Here is a 19,063-nt window from a genome sequence, read left to right on the forward strand (position 1 = left end):
GCACAATGTGCAGGTTTGTTACATATGTATACATGTGCCATGTTGGTGTGCTGCACCCATTAACTCGTCATTTACATTAGGTATGTCTCCTAATGCTATCCCTCAAGGATCTAGAATCATTCTTCTGAGTTATAAGCCAGTGGTGGTATCACCAGGACATTCTGCCCTCGGCCCACAGCAGAAGCCTCTGCACCTCCTTCCCAGCCCTCCCAGAGCAGTGCTGGGATAATCTCCTCCTCCAGAAGGCTCTGGGCATTTGTCATTTTGCCTATGGAGGGAGTAGCCTCTTAGGAAAGGAATGCCTCTTTCAGGGGTGCTTCTCAGACTTGATAGATCAGAGTCCCCTGGAGATCTTGCCAGAGGGCCTGGGCTGGGCCCTGAGCATCTGCCTTTCTGATACAGTCCCAGGCCATGTGGCTCCTGCTAGTCCATTGACCACACTTTGACTAGCAGACCCTTAATATAGCAGAAACCAGTCACTGAGTTCCACCTTTTCCCGTTGCTCTGAAGACACGATGAAAAGGTAAACAAATGTTTATTGGGCATCTACTATGCTCTAGGCTCAGTTCATTCTAGCAGGTAAAATGGGAGGAAATAGCCACGCTCACTGAAATTTAATAATTACTACATCACACATAGCCCTTGCAAGGAAAAATCAGCAACAAGTTAAGAAAAATGAAAGGGATTGAATTGACTCAATAGGCAATGCTGTGACACAGGGAAGCACGAAGCCTTGGGGGTCCCATGGGCAGGCGCCTCAGCCAGCCTCGGGAGGATGGGCTTCCTGAAGGAGGCAATTAATAATGAGGATGGTGATAGCATCAAGAATTATGGTTACTCTCTGTGGAATAACTGTCTGGAGTGTCTGGAGTGTCAGACGCTATGCCACACAGTTTATGTACTTTATTTAATTTTACAATTGTCCTGTAACACAGGGGTGTCCAACTTTTTGGCTTCCCTGGCCCACATTGGAAGAAGAAGAATTGTCTTGGGCTACACATAAAATACACAAACACTAACGATACCTGATGAGCAAAAAAGAAAAAAAAAAAAAAAGAAAGAAAAGAAAAAAAAAAGATCCGTGCATAAATCTCGTCATGTTTTAAGAAAGTTTGCGATTTTGTGTCGGGCCACATTCAAAGCCGTCCTGGATGGCATGCAGGCCGCCGGTTGGACAGGCTTGCCATAACACATGATTTCACAGACTGGAAAACTGAACATCAAAGAGATTAAGCAATTTGCTGACGCCAACAGAACTGAATCAGTGCATGATTTTATAGTTTATCTTATACTTTTTAGACCAACAAATGTTGGTAATGATTTTGTGCCTCTTTGCCCAATAAGAACTTGCAGCAGCAGGTGTCATTTCCATCCAGGTAGATCGGAGTGATCTGGGAGTTTGTTTACAAAGTCCTGGGCACCACTGTGGACTTACTGAATCTGAACTCTGAAGGTGAGGCCCGGGAATCTGCCTCTCCCAAGCTTCCCTAATGAGGCTGATGGAAACACTACTTTAAGAAGTTGGCTGCTGGGAGCAGTGGCTCACACCTGTAATCCCAGCACTTTGGGAGGCCGAGGCAGGTGGATCACAAGGTCAGGAGTTCGAGACCAGCCTGGCCAGCATGGTGAAACCCCATCTCTACTAAAAATACAAAAAATTAGCTGGGCATGGTGGCGTGCGCCTATAATCCCAGCTACTCGGGAGGCTGAAGCAGAATTGCTTGAACCCGGGAGGCGGAGGTTGCAGTGAGCCAAGATCACACCACTGCACTCCAGCCTGGGCGACAAAGTGAGACTCCATCTCAAAAAAAAAAAAACTGGCATCTTGAAAAGTGGATGCCATGCAGTAGAATCCTGATTTACCCAATTCCCTTTGTCATCCTCGCTATACAAATGTAATTGCCTCACTAAACCGAAATGGGTGCTAGATATATATTTCTTGGTTTGTTTAGTAAATTTACAGAGTGCACATAGGGTAAATAAAAAATCAGCAAGAAGGCAGAAGAACCTAAATGCTTTGAATCAACTATGTAGGAAAAGCTAATCGTTTGATGAAGTACTTATTGCTTGACACAAAGTTTTGAAGAAAGGCTCTTTACGCAAACTTGTCTAAAACATCCTTAAAAGTTTAGACAAGATATAGATAGAAATAGAATAAAAGATTTTATTTCTATAGATAGAAATAAAATAGAAAAATTCACCTACAAGGATATAAGACATCTTATCATTTACAAAAGGCTCAATGACAAATGATTTTTATAAAACTCAATTGGAAGTGCCATTAGACAAATTGGTTTAAGAAGTATCCTTTAATTGCACATTCTAAATGTGGACAGGATAATCATTAGGTGAATAGATTTTAGGCAAATTAGCTTTTGGTAAATTGGTTTAGGGAAAATTGGTCTTTTACTTTTTACATGTTGGGGGCATAGAAATAGAATCTGGAAATTATCCCAATGACCGCCCCCCCCAGGATGGACATTGGTCCAGATGCTGGATGGAAATGATGCATCCTGGCCTCAAGTGCTGCAGTATCCCTGCCTCAGGCAGCACCATACACCAAGCGATCTAGCACCCCAAGCCAGTGATTCTCAGCTCCCTGCATATGCTGAGCATTTGGGAAGAATTTTTTTTTTTTTTTTTTTTTTTTTGAGATGGAGTCTCACTCTGTCACCCAGAATGGAGTGTAGTGGCACAATCTCGGCTCACTGCAACCTCCACCTCCCGGGTTCAAGTGATTCTCCTGCCTCAGCCTCCTGAGTAGCTGGGATTGCAGGCACGCACCACCACGCCCAGCTAATTTTTATATTTTCAGTAGAGACGGGGTCAAAGTGCTGGGATTACAGGCATGTGACACTGCACCCGGCCAGGAAGCATCTTAAATCCAAATGTCTGGCCCAAAGATTCTGTTTCAGCAGGTCCAAAGTAAAGCCCAGGAACATGAAATTGCATCAGGCAACTATTGCAGGTGTTCCAAGGACTCTGCTCTAAGAAATGGTGCCCTTTTGTTCAGAGAAAAGGACAAAAGTAAGAGGCCAAGAATTACTTTTGACTGTGGCTTTTTAGAAATGCAATGCTGGGCCAGGTGGCCAGCACTGGGTGGCCACCCATTTTGGGAGGCCGAGGTGGGTGGATCACCTGAGGTCAGGAGTTTGAGACCAGCCTGGCCAACATGGTGAAACCCCATCTCTACTAAAAATACAAAAAAAAAGAAATTAGCCAGGCATCATGGTGGGCACCTGTAGTCCCAGCTACTCGGAGGCTGAGGCAGAAAATCACTTGAACAACCCGGGAGGGGGAGGTTGCAGTGAGCCAAGGTCGCACCATTGCACTCTTGCCTGGACAACAAGAGTGAAACTCTGTCTCAAAAAAAAAAAAAGAAAAAAATTTAAAAAAGAAAGAAATATAATGCTGGACCCCAGCCTAGAATCCCTGAGAAGAGGAATGAGCATCATTGTGATTCTGATGCACCCCCAGTCCTGGGCCTGAGGACCACAGGGCAGTGAGCACATTCCATCACTGCCCAGCCTCAGAGTCCTGCTGCAGCACGTATAGGAGGAGCCATCCGGTAACTAGTTGGTAAGACAGGGCTCACCCAAATGGAGCCAGCAGTAACCAGCACAAAACAGAGCCAAATCCACTGGCACTGCTGCCTGGTTGTAACTCCTACAACCAGGGTTGTAGGAGTTAAAGGAGGAAAGGCTGCCAGAGGAAAGTGGGTCTTCATTTGCCGCTTGAAGGGCGAATGCAATTTTTATTATCAAGGAACAGGAAGGCATTTCAGGAGGTGAGTACAACAAAGGCCCTGAAGAGGAGAGAAGGAGCGTGGTTATCGGGAAACCCAGAGGCCAGAGTGGACGAGAGATGTAAGTGGGAGACTCGTAGTAGAGTCCAGACAGAGTCACACTTGGACTTGCAGCATGGACTGAGCATGGAGCCATCATGGACCTCACGCATGCCCAGCAGGTGCTGTAGGGAGATAGATATCTGGTACAGAGTGGGGACAGATCAGAGGGCCGGGACCCCATTATCCACACGATAAGAGGAGATGAGTGTCCCAGGCTGGTGTAGTGGTCAAGCAGCCGGAGAATACAGAAGTTTGAGTGGGAAAAGGAAGATTAAAAGCTTAGATGGAAGTTCAGAATGACAGATAATATGCAGCTGGTTCCAAATCGTGCCTCTAGTTATGTTATGGGGAATGACTTGGTGTTAAGATTTGTAAAAATATACAAATAGACATTGCCACTCTAACAAAGACATGAGCTGCCCAGCCTCTCCTCAGTTATCCACAATGTTGGGGAAAGATAGAGACTGCATGGCTAATTCAAAGAAAGCAGGTAATTCTACCTGATTTTAGCCCTTTTCTTACTTTTGTTCATTTTTATGAAATCCACTGAGCCAAAAATGATTTTAAATGATTCACTTCTATTCATTGCCCTTCTTTAATTCATAGCTATGTGCATCACAACAACCAGAAAGGAGATGCAGCAGGAAAGAAGGAGGGGGGTTCCCCACGGCCCCAGCATGCCTTTCCTGGAACAATAAGAATAACCGTCTCCACTAACTTGGTCCGGCTGGCCTCTTCTTCCTTGCCTGTTTTCATAGAATTTCTGGGCTCACTTGGCCAGTTTTCTAGTGATGAAACCAAGTAGGTTTTGCTATGGAAGTAGTCACAAGAAGTGGTGGAATGTTACAAGAAGCTATTGATTAACAAGATGGGCAGAACTCAATATAATCACTGCCCCTTCCTAGGCAGAGAATTCCATTTTGCCCTCCTGGTTCTTTCTCCTGACCAAGCAAATGAGCACCTACTTGCCTTAGAGAACCAGAGTCTTCAAATGAAAATACGGGTTAAGGGTCCTGGAGCAAAATGCTTGACACCTCAGGACATATTGCATTTGCTAGGTTTGCACTGAAGCTTTTTGTTTGTTTGTTTGTTTTTTATTTTTTGTTTTTTGTTTTTGAGACAGAGTTTCAGTCGCTCAGGCTAGAGTGCAATGGTGCAATCTCAGCTCACTGCAAAGTCCACCTCTCGAGTTTAAGTGATTCTCCTGCCTCAGCCTCCCAAGTAGCTGGGATTACAGGCTCCTGCCACTACACCCGGCTAATTTTGTATTTTTAGTAGAGACAGGTTTCACCATGTTGGTCAGGCTGGTCTCGAACTCCTGACCTCAAGTAATCCACCTGCCTCGGCCTCCCACAGTGCTGGGATTACGGGCGTGGGCCACCGCACCCGCCTGCACTGAAGCTTCTAAGAGCTGGACCCTTCACTAAGAGGAACTGGACAATGCTGTTGAGTTTTTCTGTATCTCAGCACTTTGGAACTAGCTAGCACTGCCTGTTAAGTTCCTGAATGTGGTGACCTTGCACCATGTGCATGAGGGGTCACAATGAACAGGACAAGCCCTCAGGAACGAACATGCGGAAGCCTGTGGTTAGGACTGGTTTGCATTCTGGTGTTGGGGAGCAATCTTATCAGGCCCCCTGAAATGATTAGAATTTTCTGTGTCTTAGCAGTAGGATCAGAAGTTTAGTGTCCATATGCCACAACTGCGTGATCCTAAAATTGTAATCCATTTCAGGCTCACATCTCCCTCCTAGAGTATCTATTTCTGGGGAAGGTGTGAATTCATCCCACAGCAGATCATCATAACTTTGGCTCATCCTGTAAACACGATTTGCATCTCTTGTGATGTGAGCTGGGCACTGAACAAGATGCTGAGGTTTGAGGTACGATAATAAATTACACACTGTCACTCTTCTCCGGGAGAGGAGACAGTTATGTAAACAGGAAGCGCAGCATAGTGTCTTCAGAGACCCTGTTTCGTCATCTGTAAACATGAGATAATAATGGTATCTACCTCAGACTTGTTGTAAGGATTAAACTGGTTAGAATACAAAGAGCCCTTAGAACAGTATCTGGCACATAGTAAGCATGATAGAAGTCTTGATTATCACAACTGTCGTCATTCCTGCTATCATCATTAACACGGACATAATATGCATCCACGTTCCCACTCTCTTTCCACAGAGTGGGAAGAGGGATGTAATGATCAAGGAAGGCTTTTCAGGGGTGATTGTTTGTGAGCTGGATCTTGAAGGGCGACTAGTAATTGACCAAGAAGACAAAACAGAGGAGAATATTCCAAACTGAGGGAAAGTGACATGCAAAAGCCTAGGGTTATGGAAACATCAGGCAGTTTAGGAAACTCAGCAGTTCAGGAGTGAGGGTGGATGGTCTGGGTAATGGTGAGAAAAGTGGGCTGGAACAAAACAGAAGGTGGGGAAGCCGTGAGTGCCCCTCTTCAGTTCCTTACTGGGATAGGGAGAGGCATCTGTGGAAGGTGAGGATCCTGGAGGAGGCTGGGGAGGATTGCAGCAGCTCTTGGGAGAATGGCCAAGGCCACCTGGTCAACTTTGTTGAGGATGGAGACCCTGAATCCTTGGGCCACCAAATAGGTAGAATCCACAGGAGAAAAATGATCTGGGCCATAGGAGAGATTCTGCTCCAGCTTTTCAGGTGCCATAGGTAAGGTTATTTCCAACTAGGGGAACCAGAGCAGACTTCATAGAGGTACAATGTGGACATGAAGAGATGAACCAAGCAGCAGCCAGCCCATGGAAGGCCTTGAATGATGTATCAGGAAGGTTTAGTCCATGGATGGGTTTTAAACTGGGGAGCTATGTAATCAGATTTGTGCTCTAGGAATGTCATTTTGGCAGGACTGTAAGTTAGACTGGAGGAACGCCACGTTCAAGGCAGATAGATCATTAGAGAAGAATCTATGGCCTCCGAGATGGACAGTCAGAACTGCGTGGTGTTCCCCAACAGGGAGTGCCAGTGGGGCAATGAGACTCCCTACTCCTCCCTGCTGTGCTGTTCCAGACCATGCTTCTCCCAGGCAAGCCTGCAACCCATAGGGTTCAACCAGGTTCCCCTCCAGTGCTAGGTGATTTCCAGAAATGTGGGGTACAGCAGCAGACTACATCTCCCCAGAAATGCCCTGGGGTCTAGTCTGACCCTGAGCCCCTCAAATGTGGAGCATCTCTAGGAAGCTCAATGGCATTGTCATGGAACCCAGCAGTTGGTCCTAGGTAGGTTCCAGCAGCCTGGAGTCCCCTGTGGGAGCCTCCTTACTGTTTCAGCAGCCCACACTTGAATGGGCCCACCAGTCCTGCAGTCACTCTCACTCCTGCCCTACTCATGCACCCATGCATCCATGCCAGGATCTGCAAAAACTAATCTTCACAAAGCATCCTCTCAAGGCAGGATGGTCGTCCCTAGGTGACGGAAGAGGGAATTAAGGTTGGCAGCAGTAAAGGCACTTGCAGAATGACATGCTGTTGGTGGACTTGACCCTAGGGCTGGATTTAAATTTCATGCCTGTTGGGAAGTTCCAGCTTTGAAAGATCTGTTCACATCATAATGGCAAAATTGTAGACACATATTGTAGACTGGCATATCTTGGTCTGTTTTGTGTTGCTGTAACAATACCTGAGGCCAGGTGATTTATGAAGAAAAGAGGTTCTTTAGCTCACAGTTCTGCAGACTGGGAAGTATGAGAAACAAGGTGCTTCTGGTGAGGGCCTCTGGCTGCTTCCACCTATGGAGGAAAGCGGAAGGGGAGCTGGTGTGTACAGAGAGCACATGGCAAGAGAGGAAGCAAAGGAGAGAAACTGAGGAACCCAGACTCTTCTTAACAACCCACTCTCCCTTGGGAACTAATCTGTTCCTGGGAGAGCTAGAACTTGCTCACACCCACCACTAATCTATTCATGAGGGATCCACACCCGTGATCCACACCAGGTGCCTCCCACTAGGCCCCACCTGTTAAAGGTTCCACCTCCTGACATCCTTACATTGACAATTAAATTTCACCATGAGTTTTTGCAGGGACAAACTGCATCCAAACCATAGTTTGGCATATCCTAGCAAAGGTTTCCTTGACGGTCCATAGGTGTCCATGAGCAGAAGAGCTCATCACATGCCTCCTTCCTCCTGCCTCACTATCTGGGCTGCTCCCAAGTCTCTGTCTGACATACTGTGCATTAGACACCACTAATGTCTGGGTTCCTGAAGGCCCTTATGGCCAGTGCAAGTGCACTTGGAATAGGAAACAAGAGTCAATGGATACTTGCTGAGTAGCACTCATCACGCTGGTGTCTCCAATTGACACATTTTACCTAAGAGGCTCAACTCATTGGCCACAGTCTCCAGGTGAGCGCATCTGGTGTTCTGGGTTTCTTCTGATGCCCCCAAACTCACATCTGCCTCTTGCCCTCTTTCTGCCACAGATCCTGGCGCCCCTGTGAAATTGCCTTGTCTGCCAGTGAAACTGTCGCCTCCGCTACCTCCAAAGAAAGTCATGATCTGTATGCCCGTGGGAGGACCAGACCTCTCACTGGTGTCCTACACAGCCCAGAAGAGTGGCCAGCAGGGTGTGGCCCAGCACCACCACACTGTCCTGCCCTCCCAGATCCAGCACCAGCTGCAGTACGGCAGCCACGGCCAGCACCTCCCCTCCACCACCGGCTCCCTCCCCATGCACCCCTCGGGCTGCAGAATGATAGACGAGCTCAACAAAACGCTGGCCATGACCATGCAGAGGCTGGAAAGGTAAAGGTGGGCACCAGGAGGGAAGACGGGAGGAGAGGGGTTGGCTGGGGAGGTGGGCTTAGGGATTTGGACCATGACTTAGGAATGTGAACAAGGGGTCATCCCCACTTGGGGGGAAAATGTTGGAAAGTAAAATGAGACAAAAAACTGAAGGTCAAAGCATGGAAGAAAAAAAATGTTGCCAATTGAAAAGCTCTGGAATAATCACATTTATCGGAAAGAAAAACTAACGTTCATATATATATGTATATGCTTCTATATACACACAGTCCTCAGTGTCATCAGTAGGTTCGTGAAAATTGCAACTTCAGTAAAATAAAATCTAACAAAACCAACTTAACCATAGACTAATTGATATAAACAAGACTTAAGTTCCTATAGCATATTTCTGGTCACAAAAATATCACCAAACTTCTAAATAAAGACCACAACACTTCTAATATTAAACATTGAAATAAATGTGAGCTGTACATACGTTTAAGAAAGATTAATAAAAACAAAGAAGATAATTACCCAATTATTCCAGTTCAGGGTGGTGGCTAGCCAGAGCATGTCATAGCAGCCCAAGGCACAAGGCAAGATCTGGCCCTGGTCAGATATCATCCCCTCACAGGGCACACTCACACCCACACCCACACTCACTCAGACCTAGGACAGTGTAGACATGCCATTTCACCTGACACGTACATCTTAGGGATGTGAGAGGAAACCTGAGTACATGGAGAAAACCCATGTAGTCGTGGGGAGAACGTGCAGACTCCATACAGACGATGGCCCCAGCTGGGAATCAGTTTTTTTTTTTCTCATCAATGTTATGGCAAAATGACATTGAATGAAATGACCTTATTCAAGGACCTGCTGTATATCCATCTTTGCATACGTGTGGGTGTACACACATACACATGTACACACACACGCATGCACACACACACACATGCACATGCATGCACATATTGTGTCTCTATAAGCGTTAATGTTTTGTGGAAAAATGTATAGGTAGTCATTAATAGCATTTATTCCTGGGGTGGTGAAATGGGGAGAAAATACTTTTATATTTCATATCTTTCTATAGTACTTTCTAATTCTGTGTATATTACTTTTATGATACTCAAAAGAATTAAAATGTAAAATAAGAAAAGATGAGGGCTGGCAGGTGTTGGAGGGAAACAAGAGGGTGGGGGAAGGTGGGAAGATATACCCTGTTCTTGCTGATGGAGGAAGCAGAGTCCCAGGCTCTGATTATATGCGCATGTGCCGCTAATATTTGGCCACTACCAAGGCAGTTCCCTCTTTCACCAGAATATGCCTCCAGTTGCTCTTCAGGGAGAGCTGCAAAGATGACCCCACAGGCAGGCCTGCAGCCACGAACCTAACTCCTCACCACCTAGGAGGATCTCTCAAACTGGTTCTCAATTACTCTTGTGTGTGCACGCATGATCGTGTGTGTGTGTGTGTGTATTCAAACACCGCCACCTACCTCACATCCAAGAAGGCACTGGGATTTCCCACTGGGGCTCTGAGGCACATTGCTTGACTGAGTGCCCTGGTGTGACAAGGAGAAAGTGTGTCTATGAGGTGCAAAGGGTGTGTCTGACTGGGAGCTGAATGCTTGTCCCATAGTAGTGGCTGTTGGTCATTGGGTCCTATGGATGGAAAATGGCAGTCTGGAGGTCCCAGCGAATCACTAGAGAGCCAAAAGCGAGATGCACAGGTGGGAGCTTCGGGTTGTGTTTTCCTGACTCTCGGTGGCTTTCTCTGCTCCTGCCTGTCAGCTGAGTATTCTGCATTTGGGAAAGGAGTGATTCAATGGGAGGTTGCTGTGTCTAGGAATTCTGACTTGATTTCTTGGTGTTAACACCTGCCCTTGCTGCAAAAGGAAAAAACAAAACTTAATTTGGCCCATTGCTATCATTGGTAACTATTCTTGTTATTAATTAGAACAATAATAATTTAAAATGTGGGTGGCACCTTTTAATCTATTACACATACACATTGTCGTCGCTGTCATTGTCATCTTATTGAATCCTCACATCACCTACAGAAACTGAGTAGATGGAGAAACTAAGGGAGGTTCACTAAGTTCCCCAAAGCCACCTTCTCAAAGGGTGGCCCACAAATTGCTTATCTCACGTCTGCAACCACGTAAGTGCAGACATTGAGAACAAGCTTTTAGATACTCTTACAGCAATGTGACAGAATAATTTCATGTCTGTTGAATCTTGTCATTAAAAAGGGCTTCATTATTTTTACATTTGTATTATATTTTACAAAAGCATCAGTTTGTGATGGATTGAAAATGGAAAGAACTAAACACTAAGAACTGTTTCTTCCCTGTAGACGTTTGGAAAACACTGCCCTAGGGAGTAAGTTGAGAGGCCAAGCCTCCAGCCTGGATCTTCCCTCTCCAAGTCCAGAGCTCTTTGTGCTAACACACAGCTGCTTCCTAAGGACAAGTAGCAGCCAAAGTCATTGCCGCTCCCTGCCCAACCCCGTGTCCACATGCACCCACTAAGTTTTCATATCTCTCATGAGCTTCAATCTTCAGAAAAGATACTTGGATAGCATATTAAATAGGATATTGCTAAATATGCTTCCACTTAAAAGAAAACACCATAATAAAAGGTTCAATTAAAGATGCTAACTGACAACTTTTATAATATCTGTGGGTATATTTGTGGGATATTTCAGTTTAATTTAGACCAATGGGTAGATCTAGTGGGATATGGGAATTTTTGTGGGGGGGCAGAGTATGCAGCATGATCTCGGCAGCAGAGCCAAGGCAGTCTCTGTGCTTTGTCCCAACTCAGATTCTTTTCCTCCTTCTTTCTCCCTCACTTCCCACTCGAGGTCAAAGCATAGGGTTGTCCTAACAGACCAACCAGGATGCAGAGATTAATGCATGCATCAGTTTGACAAGATTGCCACCCCAGAGAAAGAGAAGCCCTCTTCCCAAACAAAGACCATCCCGGAGGCCCTCTTCCCAAACAAAGATTGGAGAGATTTTTCTGAGTGTCCCCAGTCATCTCCAGGAAGAATCTCAGAGTAGGCCAAGGTCACAGGCCCCACTTTTCAGTGTAGGGAGGGAATCACCAGCTGTCTTGGGTAATTTCCCCCTGATTTTTACTGCCTAAAAATTCTCCCTGTTGCCTGTCAACATGATTTCATTCTTGTTCTAACCAAGTTTTATACAGAAAGAAAGAATCATGTCTCTATCCTCCTGGCATTTTCCAGTGACCCCAAAAAACTCTGCAAGAAGGGAGAGTCATTACCAAACACTCAGGCATCCTGCCTTTAAAGTTCCTTGGACCGACCCCCTGTTTGGGCCATTGCTGCCCCCTGAAATCTCAGAGAATGTCACACCATAGGCCATCGGTCCAGACAGACAGTCTGATCCTGATGAAAAAGTTATCGGTAATGTACAAAGTTGAATGGTGAATTAAACAGCATCAATGCCTGACACTGGACCATACATTTGCACAAGTCATCTTATCATTGAAAGGGGCTTGGAAGACCATCCAGGCCACCAAGCTGCTGCTCACAGCAGTGTTCCTGACCATTTATCCTCTGATCTCTGCTCCAACAGGACGTTCTCCGGGTCCCAACATAGCTTGCTTCATTGTCAAGAAGGTCTGACTGTTACAAAGTTCCCTCTCTATTAAAAGTTTTACTTACTGAAATTTGTATCTGCCCCTTCCCGATCTAATTTCTAATCTTCCTTCTCTGTAAAAGGCTTTTAAATCTTTGAAGATAGATGAAGTCCTTCATCTAAGGACTTCTCTAGATCTTATACCATCTTGTTCGTGTTCCCCTGAGATTATACCAAATCTGCTCTGATTTATATGGAGAAGTTATTTTTTATTTATATTTTTTATTTTTGAGACAGCATCTCACTCTGGCACCCAGGTTGTAGTGCAGTGGCATGATCATGTCTCTCTGCAGTCTCGACCTTCCAGGCTCAAGCAATTCTCCCACCTCAGCCTCTTGAGTAGCTGGGATCACGGGTGCATGCCACCATGCCCAGTTAATGTTTTTTTATTATAGTTTTTGTAGAGATGCAGTTTTGCCATGTTGCCCAGGCTGGCATCGAATTCATGATCTAAAGTGATCCTCCTGCCTCAGCCTCCCAAAGTTCTGGCATTATAGGTGTAAGCCATGGCACACGCCTGCAGAGAAGTTCTTAGACATTACCTTGCCTAAGCCTGCTTGATGGCACTAAACAATGGCGTGGTTATTTACAGCTTTGGCTCACAAGATTTGGGGGAAGGAGCTAGAGTCCACTTGAAGCAAATGTAAAGGGTCATATTTATTCAAAATCACAGGGTTGCCCTAGGCAGTGGGGGCTGAGCTGGTGGCATCACACACCCCTACTTCAGGACAAAGTGTGTGGGTTCCAGAATTAACTGCCAGAGTTTGAGTCTTAGACACACCACGTATTAGCTGTGTGACCCAAAGCGTGTGGCTCAACCTCTTTTTGATTTTCATGCCTTATCTGTAAAATAAAAATAATCATAATGCCAGCAGCCTCATTAGGGTCATTTGTGAGGATCAAATTATTTAATGAATCCAAATCAGTGGGGCTATTGCATGTCACACAGTAAGCAAATGATGTTGAACATTAGCCAGCATGGAAAATTTGTCTTCAGTGACCCTAGAATGGTTTTGATCCAACCTTGTTGGAGATTTCTGTTTGTTTGAGTAAGTTTCCTCAAATTAGATTATCTTCATTCCCCTCACCCTGGTGAGCCACATCTTTTGGAAGATGATGTTTTATCATTACTTTTTTTTTTTTTTTTTGCATTTAGATTTCCCCTCAACTTTCCATTCTAATAAATAACACTGCATTTTTTTCCCCATTTTTGTACTTAAATCTTTGCTAGCCTTTACTCTTGTTCTTAAGAAACAAGCTTTTCTTAAAGTCATTAAAGAGTTGAATTCATGGTTGTTTAGTGACCCTGTTGTGGAATGACTTTTTATTTGTTTATTTTTATTTTTATTTCAATAGTTTTTGGGGAACAGGTGGTTTTTGGTTACATGGATAAGTTCTTTAGTGGTGATTTCTGAGGTTTGGGTGCACCCATCACCCGAGCAGTGTACAGTGTACCCAATGTGTAGTCTTTTATCCGTCACCAGCCTCCCACCCCTCCCCCAAGTCCCCAAAGTCCCTTATATCACTTTTATGCCTTCGTTATCATTTCAAAGATGATACAGTGTTTTTATTGTTAATATCTGCAGTAAGCTCCGTGATCTAGTTGGCATTGATCCTAGAAGTCAGATGTAAAGTCCTAATCAGGACTCCTTTTCTTTCTGATCTTAATTCGGCTGATCTCTGTATTCTAGTCTCCTATTAGTAAAATGAAGGTGGAATGTGGACCCATGTTGACCCTGAAGGAATTTTAGGAAGATTCTTAATGGAATGCACTTTAAAGAAGTCTTTCCCTTCTCAATTAAAGGCAACTTCACACTTTCAGTCGCTCATGCCAAAAACCTGGAGTCACCCTTGACCCCTTCCTTTCTCTTGTTCCCCACATCTGACCATCTGCAAATCCTATCTGGTCCACACGGTACATACACAGGGATAAGATCAACACTTCCATGTGCTCCTTCTTCCCCCGCCTGAGCCTCAGTCAGCCTTGCCTGGCTTGCTGCAGTTTCTCCCACCTGTTCTTCTGCGTCCACACTTGCTCCGCAGCCCATCCCCACCAAAACAGTCCAAGAGACAGGGTTTGAGGAAAGTCAGATCATGACTGTCTTTGTCTACAAGGACTGCCTTTTAAAAAAACACACACACACAGAATGCGTGACTTAGATGACAGAAATTTATTGTCTTTCAGTTCTAGAGGCTAGAAGTCCGAGATCAAGGTGCCAACAGGGTTGGTTTCTCCTGGGGCCTCTCTTCTTGGCTTGTAGGTGGTGTCTTCTCTCTGTGTCCTCACGTGGTCTTCCCTCTGTGTGTGGCTGTTCCTCATCTCTGCTTATAAGGACACCAGTGATGGTGGATTAGGGCCCACACCACTGACATCATTGTAACTCCCTCACCTCTTTAAAGACCCTACTTCCAAATACAGTCACATTCTGAGGCACTGGGACTTAGGACTTCAACATATGAATTTATCTGGGGACACAGCTCAGCTCTTAACAATGGCTGTGCCCAAAATGCTCCTGTCACTGTCCAGCTCACTAAGAGTAAAAAGCAAAATCCTCCCCATGGCCCAGAAGCCTACACCCACTCCAAGTTCTTTTGCAAAGAAAAATCTACTTACTCTTCAAGACATTATTAAAATACCAGGTCCTCTGTGATCCCTTCTCAGATTCTGGTACAGAGCTCTGTCCTCCTACACACACCCCTTTTGCATACTTGCATCAGGTTATGTGTTTCTCTCTCTATTCTCTCTTTAATGTGGACAGGAACCATCCTTGTCTCCTCATCTGCTATGGTTTGAGCGTCTCTTCTCCAAAATTCAGGGGTTGAAACCTGAGTATTAATGGACTGCCCCTGTTGTCTCCCTCGCTTCATCGGCTCCCCTCTGTGTTGCTCCCTCCTGCCTCACACAGCGGCCTTCCCACCATTCTCGGACATTCTCGGACATGCTGCACACCTCCTGACGGGGCCTTGGCACTGGCTGTTCCCCTGGACGGATTGCCCTTCCCTCAAATATCCTCAGGGCTCCTACACTCACCTGCCTCGGGTCTCTACTCAAATGTCACATCCTCAATGAGGCCCTTCCCGTTCAATATTGCAACCCTCCTCGCAACACAGCCTGTTCCCCAGCTCCTTTTATTCTTATCAAAGCATTTTTCACCATCTAACGTTTTGTGTCATTTGCCTTTCATTCGGTTTGTTGCTCTTCTCACCTAATAGAACATACAGTCCACAAGGGCAGGAACTGTTTTGTTCATGGCTGTATCCAGAGTGCCTACAACAGGGCCTGGCTTATAGGTTTGAGTGAGTGAGTGAGTGAGTGAGTGAGTGAGTGAGTAAGTGAGTGAAAGAATAACTGAATGAATGGAGAGCCTCTCATACCTGCAGTGATATTCTTTCGCTTATTAATCTGCTTCCTATTGATGGATTGAGTTCTCACAAGGCATATGTTATATAAATATTAAGCAGTATTAGTGGTCTTTAACCTTTTATATTTTTATTCTAACAATTTGAACTGTTCCCTCTGTTTGGAATGCAGTCTCTTCCATCCTGTCCTCTACCACCCACAGCAGCTTCTTTCACAAAGAAAAATTCTTGTTCTTCAAGACGTTATTAAAATACCAGGTCCTCTGTGATCCCTTCTCAGATTCCCATACAGAGCTCTGCCCTCCTGCACACACCCCTTTTGCATACTTGCATCAGGTTATGTGTTTCTCTGTATATTCTCCCTTTAATGTGGATGGGAACCATCCTTGTCTCCCCATTTGCTATGGTTTGAGTGTCTCTCCTCCAAAATTCAGGAGTTGAAACTTAATGGCCAATGTGATAGTATTAACAAGTGGGGCCTTTAAAAGGTGATTAGGCCATGAGGGCTCCTCCCTCATGAATGACATTAAGACCCTTGCAAACGGTACTTCACACAGCAGCATAAAGCTCTCTTGGCCTTCCACCATGTGAGGGTGCTGCGTTTCTCCCAGCTGGAGGATGCAGTCCTCACCAGACAGCCAAACCTGCCAGCGCCTTGATCTTGGACTTTCCAGCCCCCAGAACTGTGAGGAAATACATTTCTGTTCTTTTTAAATTACCCAGTCTTGGGTATTTTATTATAGCAGCACAAATGGGCCACAATCTGCCATAGTACCTGTCATGTAGGAAGTATTCTGAAACTATTTATGGAGTGGGTTTCATTAAAAGTTACTCTAATCTTTGAAATAGAAAAATATCTTACTTTTATGATCAATGTTTTGTTACAAACTGTCTCAATTATAGAAATAGGCTTTTGCATACTTACCTGGCAGTGGAGATACCATGATCACGAAGGTGGTTTTCCCAGGGCGAGGCTTATCCATCGCACTCCGGATGTGCTGACCCCTGCGTTTTTCCCAAATGTGGGAAGCTCGACTGCATAATTTGTGGTAGTGGGGGACTGTGCTTGTGCTTTCCCCTGAAAAAAAAAAAAAAGGAAGAAAAGAAACAGGCTTTTGCTGTGGATCCTCTCCTGCTTCCCCTGTTGGGCCATTCCTGTTGTGTTGTGTTTGATGTTAGAAGCAACGTACAAAGTTCCTCCCTTAAAATTAAATCTAGATCTTTGCTTGTCATGTCCGATAATATCAAACTAGAGCTCCAGATACTATAATTTTGATTATGAACCTTAGCCATCATTGAAGTACATCATCCCTTCTTAATTCTCTTCGAGCAAATCCTTCATGAATGATGAAATGGGAGAGGGGTCATCATCCTTAGCTAAGGTAAGGATGCTAAGATTGCTAAGGTGTGGGGAATCGTATTTGGTAGTTCAGCTCTATCCAGTGTCCTCAGACTAAACCTGAAAGTTAACTTCCAGAATTTTACGCTGAGACCTGAAAAATAGGAGCAATCATGTAAGGAGGAGAAAGGCAATGCGGGTACATTCTAGACGGATTAGAGGAAGGAGTGTGTTGGTAGACCAGCTGAGTTCACATGGGAAGAATAATTGAAATCTCTGAGTTTGATCTAAAAAGGCAAAATATGAATGAGTTTTTGTTACTAGTATCATTCATGCAAGCTATCAACTGATGCAAAATATCAATAGATATTTTTAATGATGCCTTATTTACACTCAGTGAGTTTTAGTTTAGGAAAATTTTAAGTACCATACATTTAGTTCTGATGGAAATTGCCACCTATGGGCCTTAAAAATGAAAAAATAAATACGTTTCTAATGAATTCATTCTTTATCTACCTCTTCCTGTCCCAAAGTCCCTGAGCAGCTAAATGAAGAAGGCTCTGACATTTGCCAGGAAAAAATTTCAGGCAATTACTGACTTGTAAACCTTGAATGAAAACAGGCCCTGCAAAAAGAAAGGATGGTACCTGTGTTTGCTTAGCAAACGGAAGATCCACCAATTCTTTGCTGAGTACATTTTCTGGACCAGGCTCCGTGCTTGGCACTGGGGATGTAACAGTGAACAAAATACAGAAGATACCCTCAGTACAGCTTAGAACCTGCTGGGAGTATAGAGTGGGCAGATCAGTACCCATGAGAGTGCAGGGAGGGAGAAGAATGTGCAACAGGAATGTCAACTGGTCTATGAAATTCAGAGTTGTCTTCTCTGAAGAACTGCATTTAAACTAAAAGCTAAAAGAGAGGAATAACCAGATGGAGAGGAGAATGGGAATGAGAGAACATTTAGGCAGATTAGAGGAAGGGGTGATATACTGTCTCCAGATAGAGAATGAGGTTTTTAATAAGAAAAGAGAGTTCGCATTTATTCTCCAGGTTTTTAGAAGACATAGCATAGAGAATGAGATGGATGACATAACATTGTAATCAGATATAAGAAAGAACCCAAGAGCCAACAGAGAGGACACTGAAGATTTTTAAGAAAAATCAGGCCAACAGGAGTCCCAAATGGTTTACTCATGTACTTATGTAAAGAAAAACCATACAGGTCGGATCAGCTGCTAAGGACATATCCAATTCTAACTGTAGATTAGATATATTGAAGTAGGTTAACTGTAATGTGAAATTTTGGAGAAGCAGAATGGCTTTACCTCTGCTGGCATAGTCGATGTACATCTGTGTTAACGTGGATAAGCCAGTCCAATCTGGATGGTCAACTAGATGCAGGAAAGTTCCGGAATCGTCTTGAACTCTTAGCAACACCCATTGATCACTGCATGCCAAGCATTGTGATAGGCACAGAATAACAAAGCAATCTTTCCTTTAAAATAATAACATTGACAAGTTTATACAAATAGTTTATTATTTCTTATAATGTCCCCTTTTTACATTTACATATTAGCTAGAGATGAATTTGTCAAGAATATTGAAAAAGGAATCATTTTTACATTGAACAGAAGAAATTGAAATCAGTGGACCCTCAGATCCCTCCAAGCTCTAGAATTCTATTATCCCATGATTATTTTTAGGCCTTTCAAAGAGCACAATACAATTTATAATCCTTGGATAAATACATTTCATGGTTACAATTACTTTTCTTCATGTTGCCTCAAGGGTCACGGGAAATTCTAAAGAATAATTCTTCCTCCTAAACTAGATGATCCCTAGGGTTTCTTTTAGACTTAACAGTCTAAATAATTATTGTATTGGCTTATGTCTGTAATGTTTCACCTGCTAATTAGGGTGTTCCCTGACAATACACAGATGTGAATCAGTGCCTCAGCAAGAATGAAACTCTGAACACCTAGGTGTTGTTTGCTTGTGAAGTGGTGTTGCTTTGTAGTTCCATGTTTCTTCATGACATAACAAAGGGCCTACATTGTTAAATGAAATATTTTTCCAGGGAAAGATTCTCTTCTTATGG

The 19,063-nt window shown here is 44.3% G+C and overlaps 1 protein-coding gene and 1 non-coding gene across 3 annotated transcripts in view; both read left to right on the forward strand.

The window, feature by feature from the left end:
- PHACTR1 (phosphatase and actin regulator 1) overlaps window positions 1-19,063 on the forward strand; it is a 571,703-nt gene that overhangs the window by 483,920 nt on the left and 68,720 nt on the right. For both annotated transcript variants that reach the window (XM_054557205.2, XM_054557204.2), the window contains one exon: window positions 8,296-8,617. In XM_054557205.2, the coding sequence (XP_054413180.1) occupies window positions 8,296-8,617 (322 nt within the window). The remainder of the gene's footprint in view (window positions 1-8,295; window positions 8,618-19,063) is intronic.
- LOC112134099 (U1 spliceosomal RNA) lies at window positions 16,541-16,704 on the forward strand. Its single transcript, XR_002915672.2, has one exon. It is a non-coding gene; the product is annotated as a U1 spliceosomal RNA (small nuclear RNA).

This window comes from Pongo abelii, chromosome 5, assembly GCF_028885655.2.
Source record: "Pongo abelii isolate AG06213 chromosome 5, NHGRI_mPonAbe1-v2.0_pri, whole genome shotgun sequence".
Lineage (NCBI taxonomy): Eukaryota > Metazoa > Chordata > Mammalia > Primates > Hominidae > Pongo > Pongo abelii.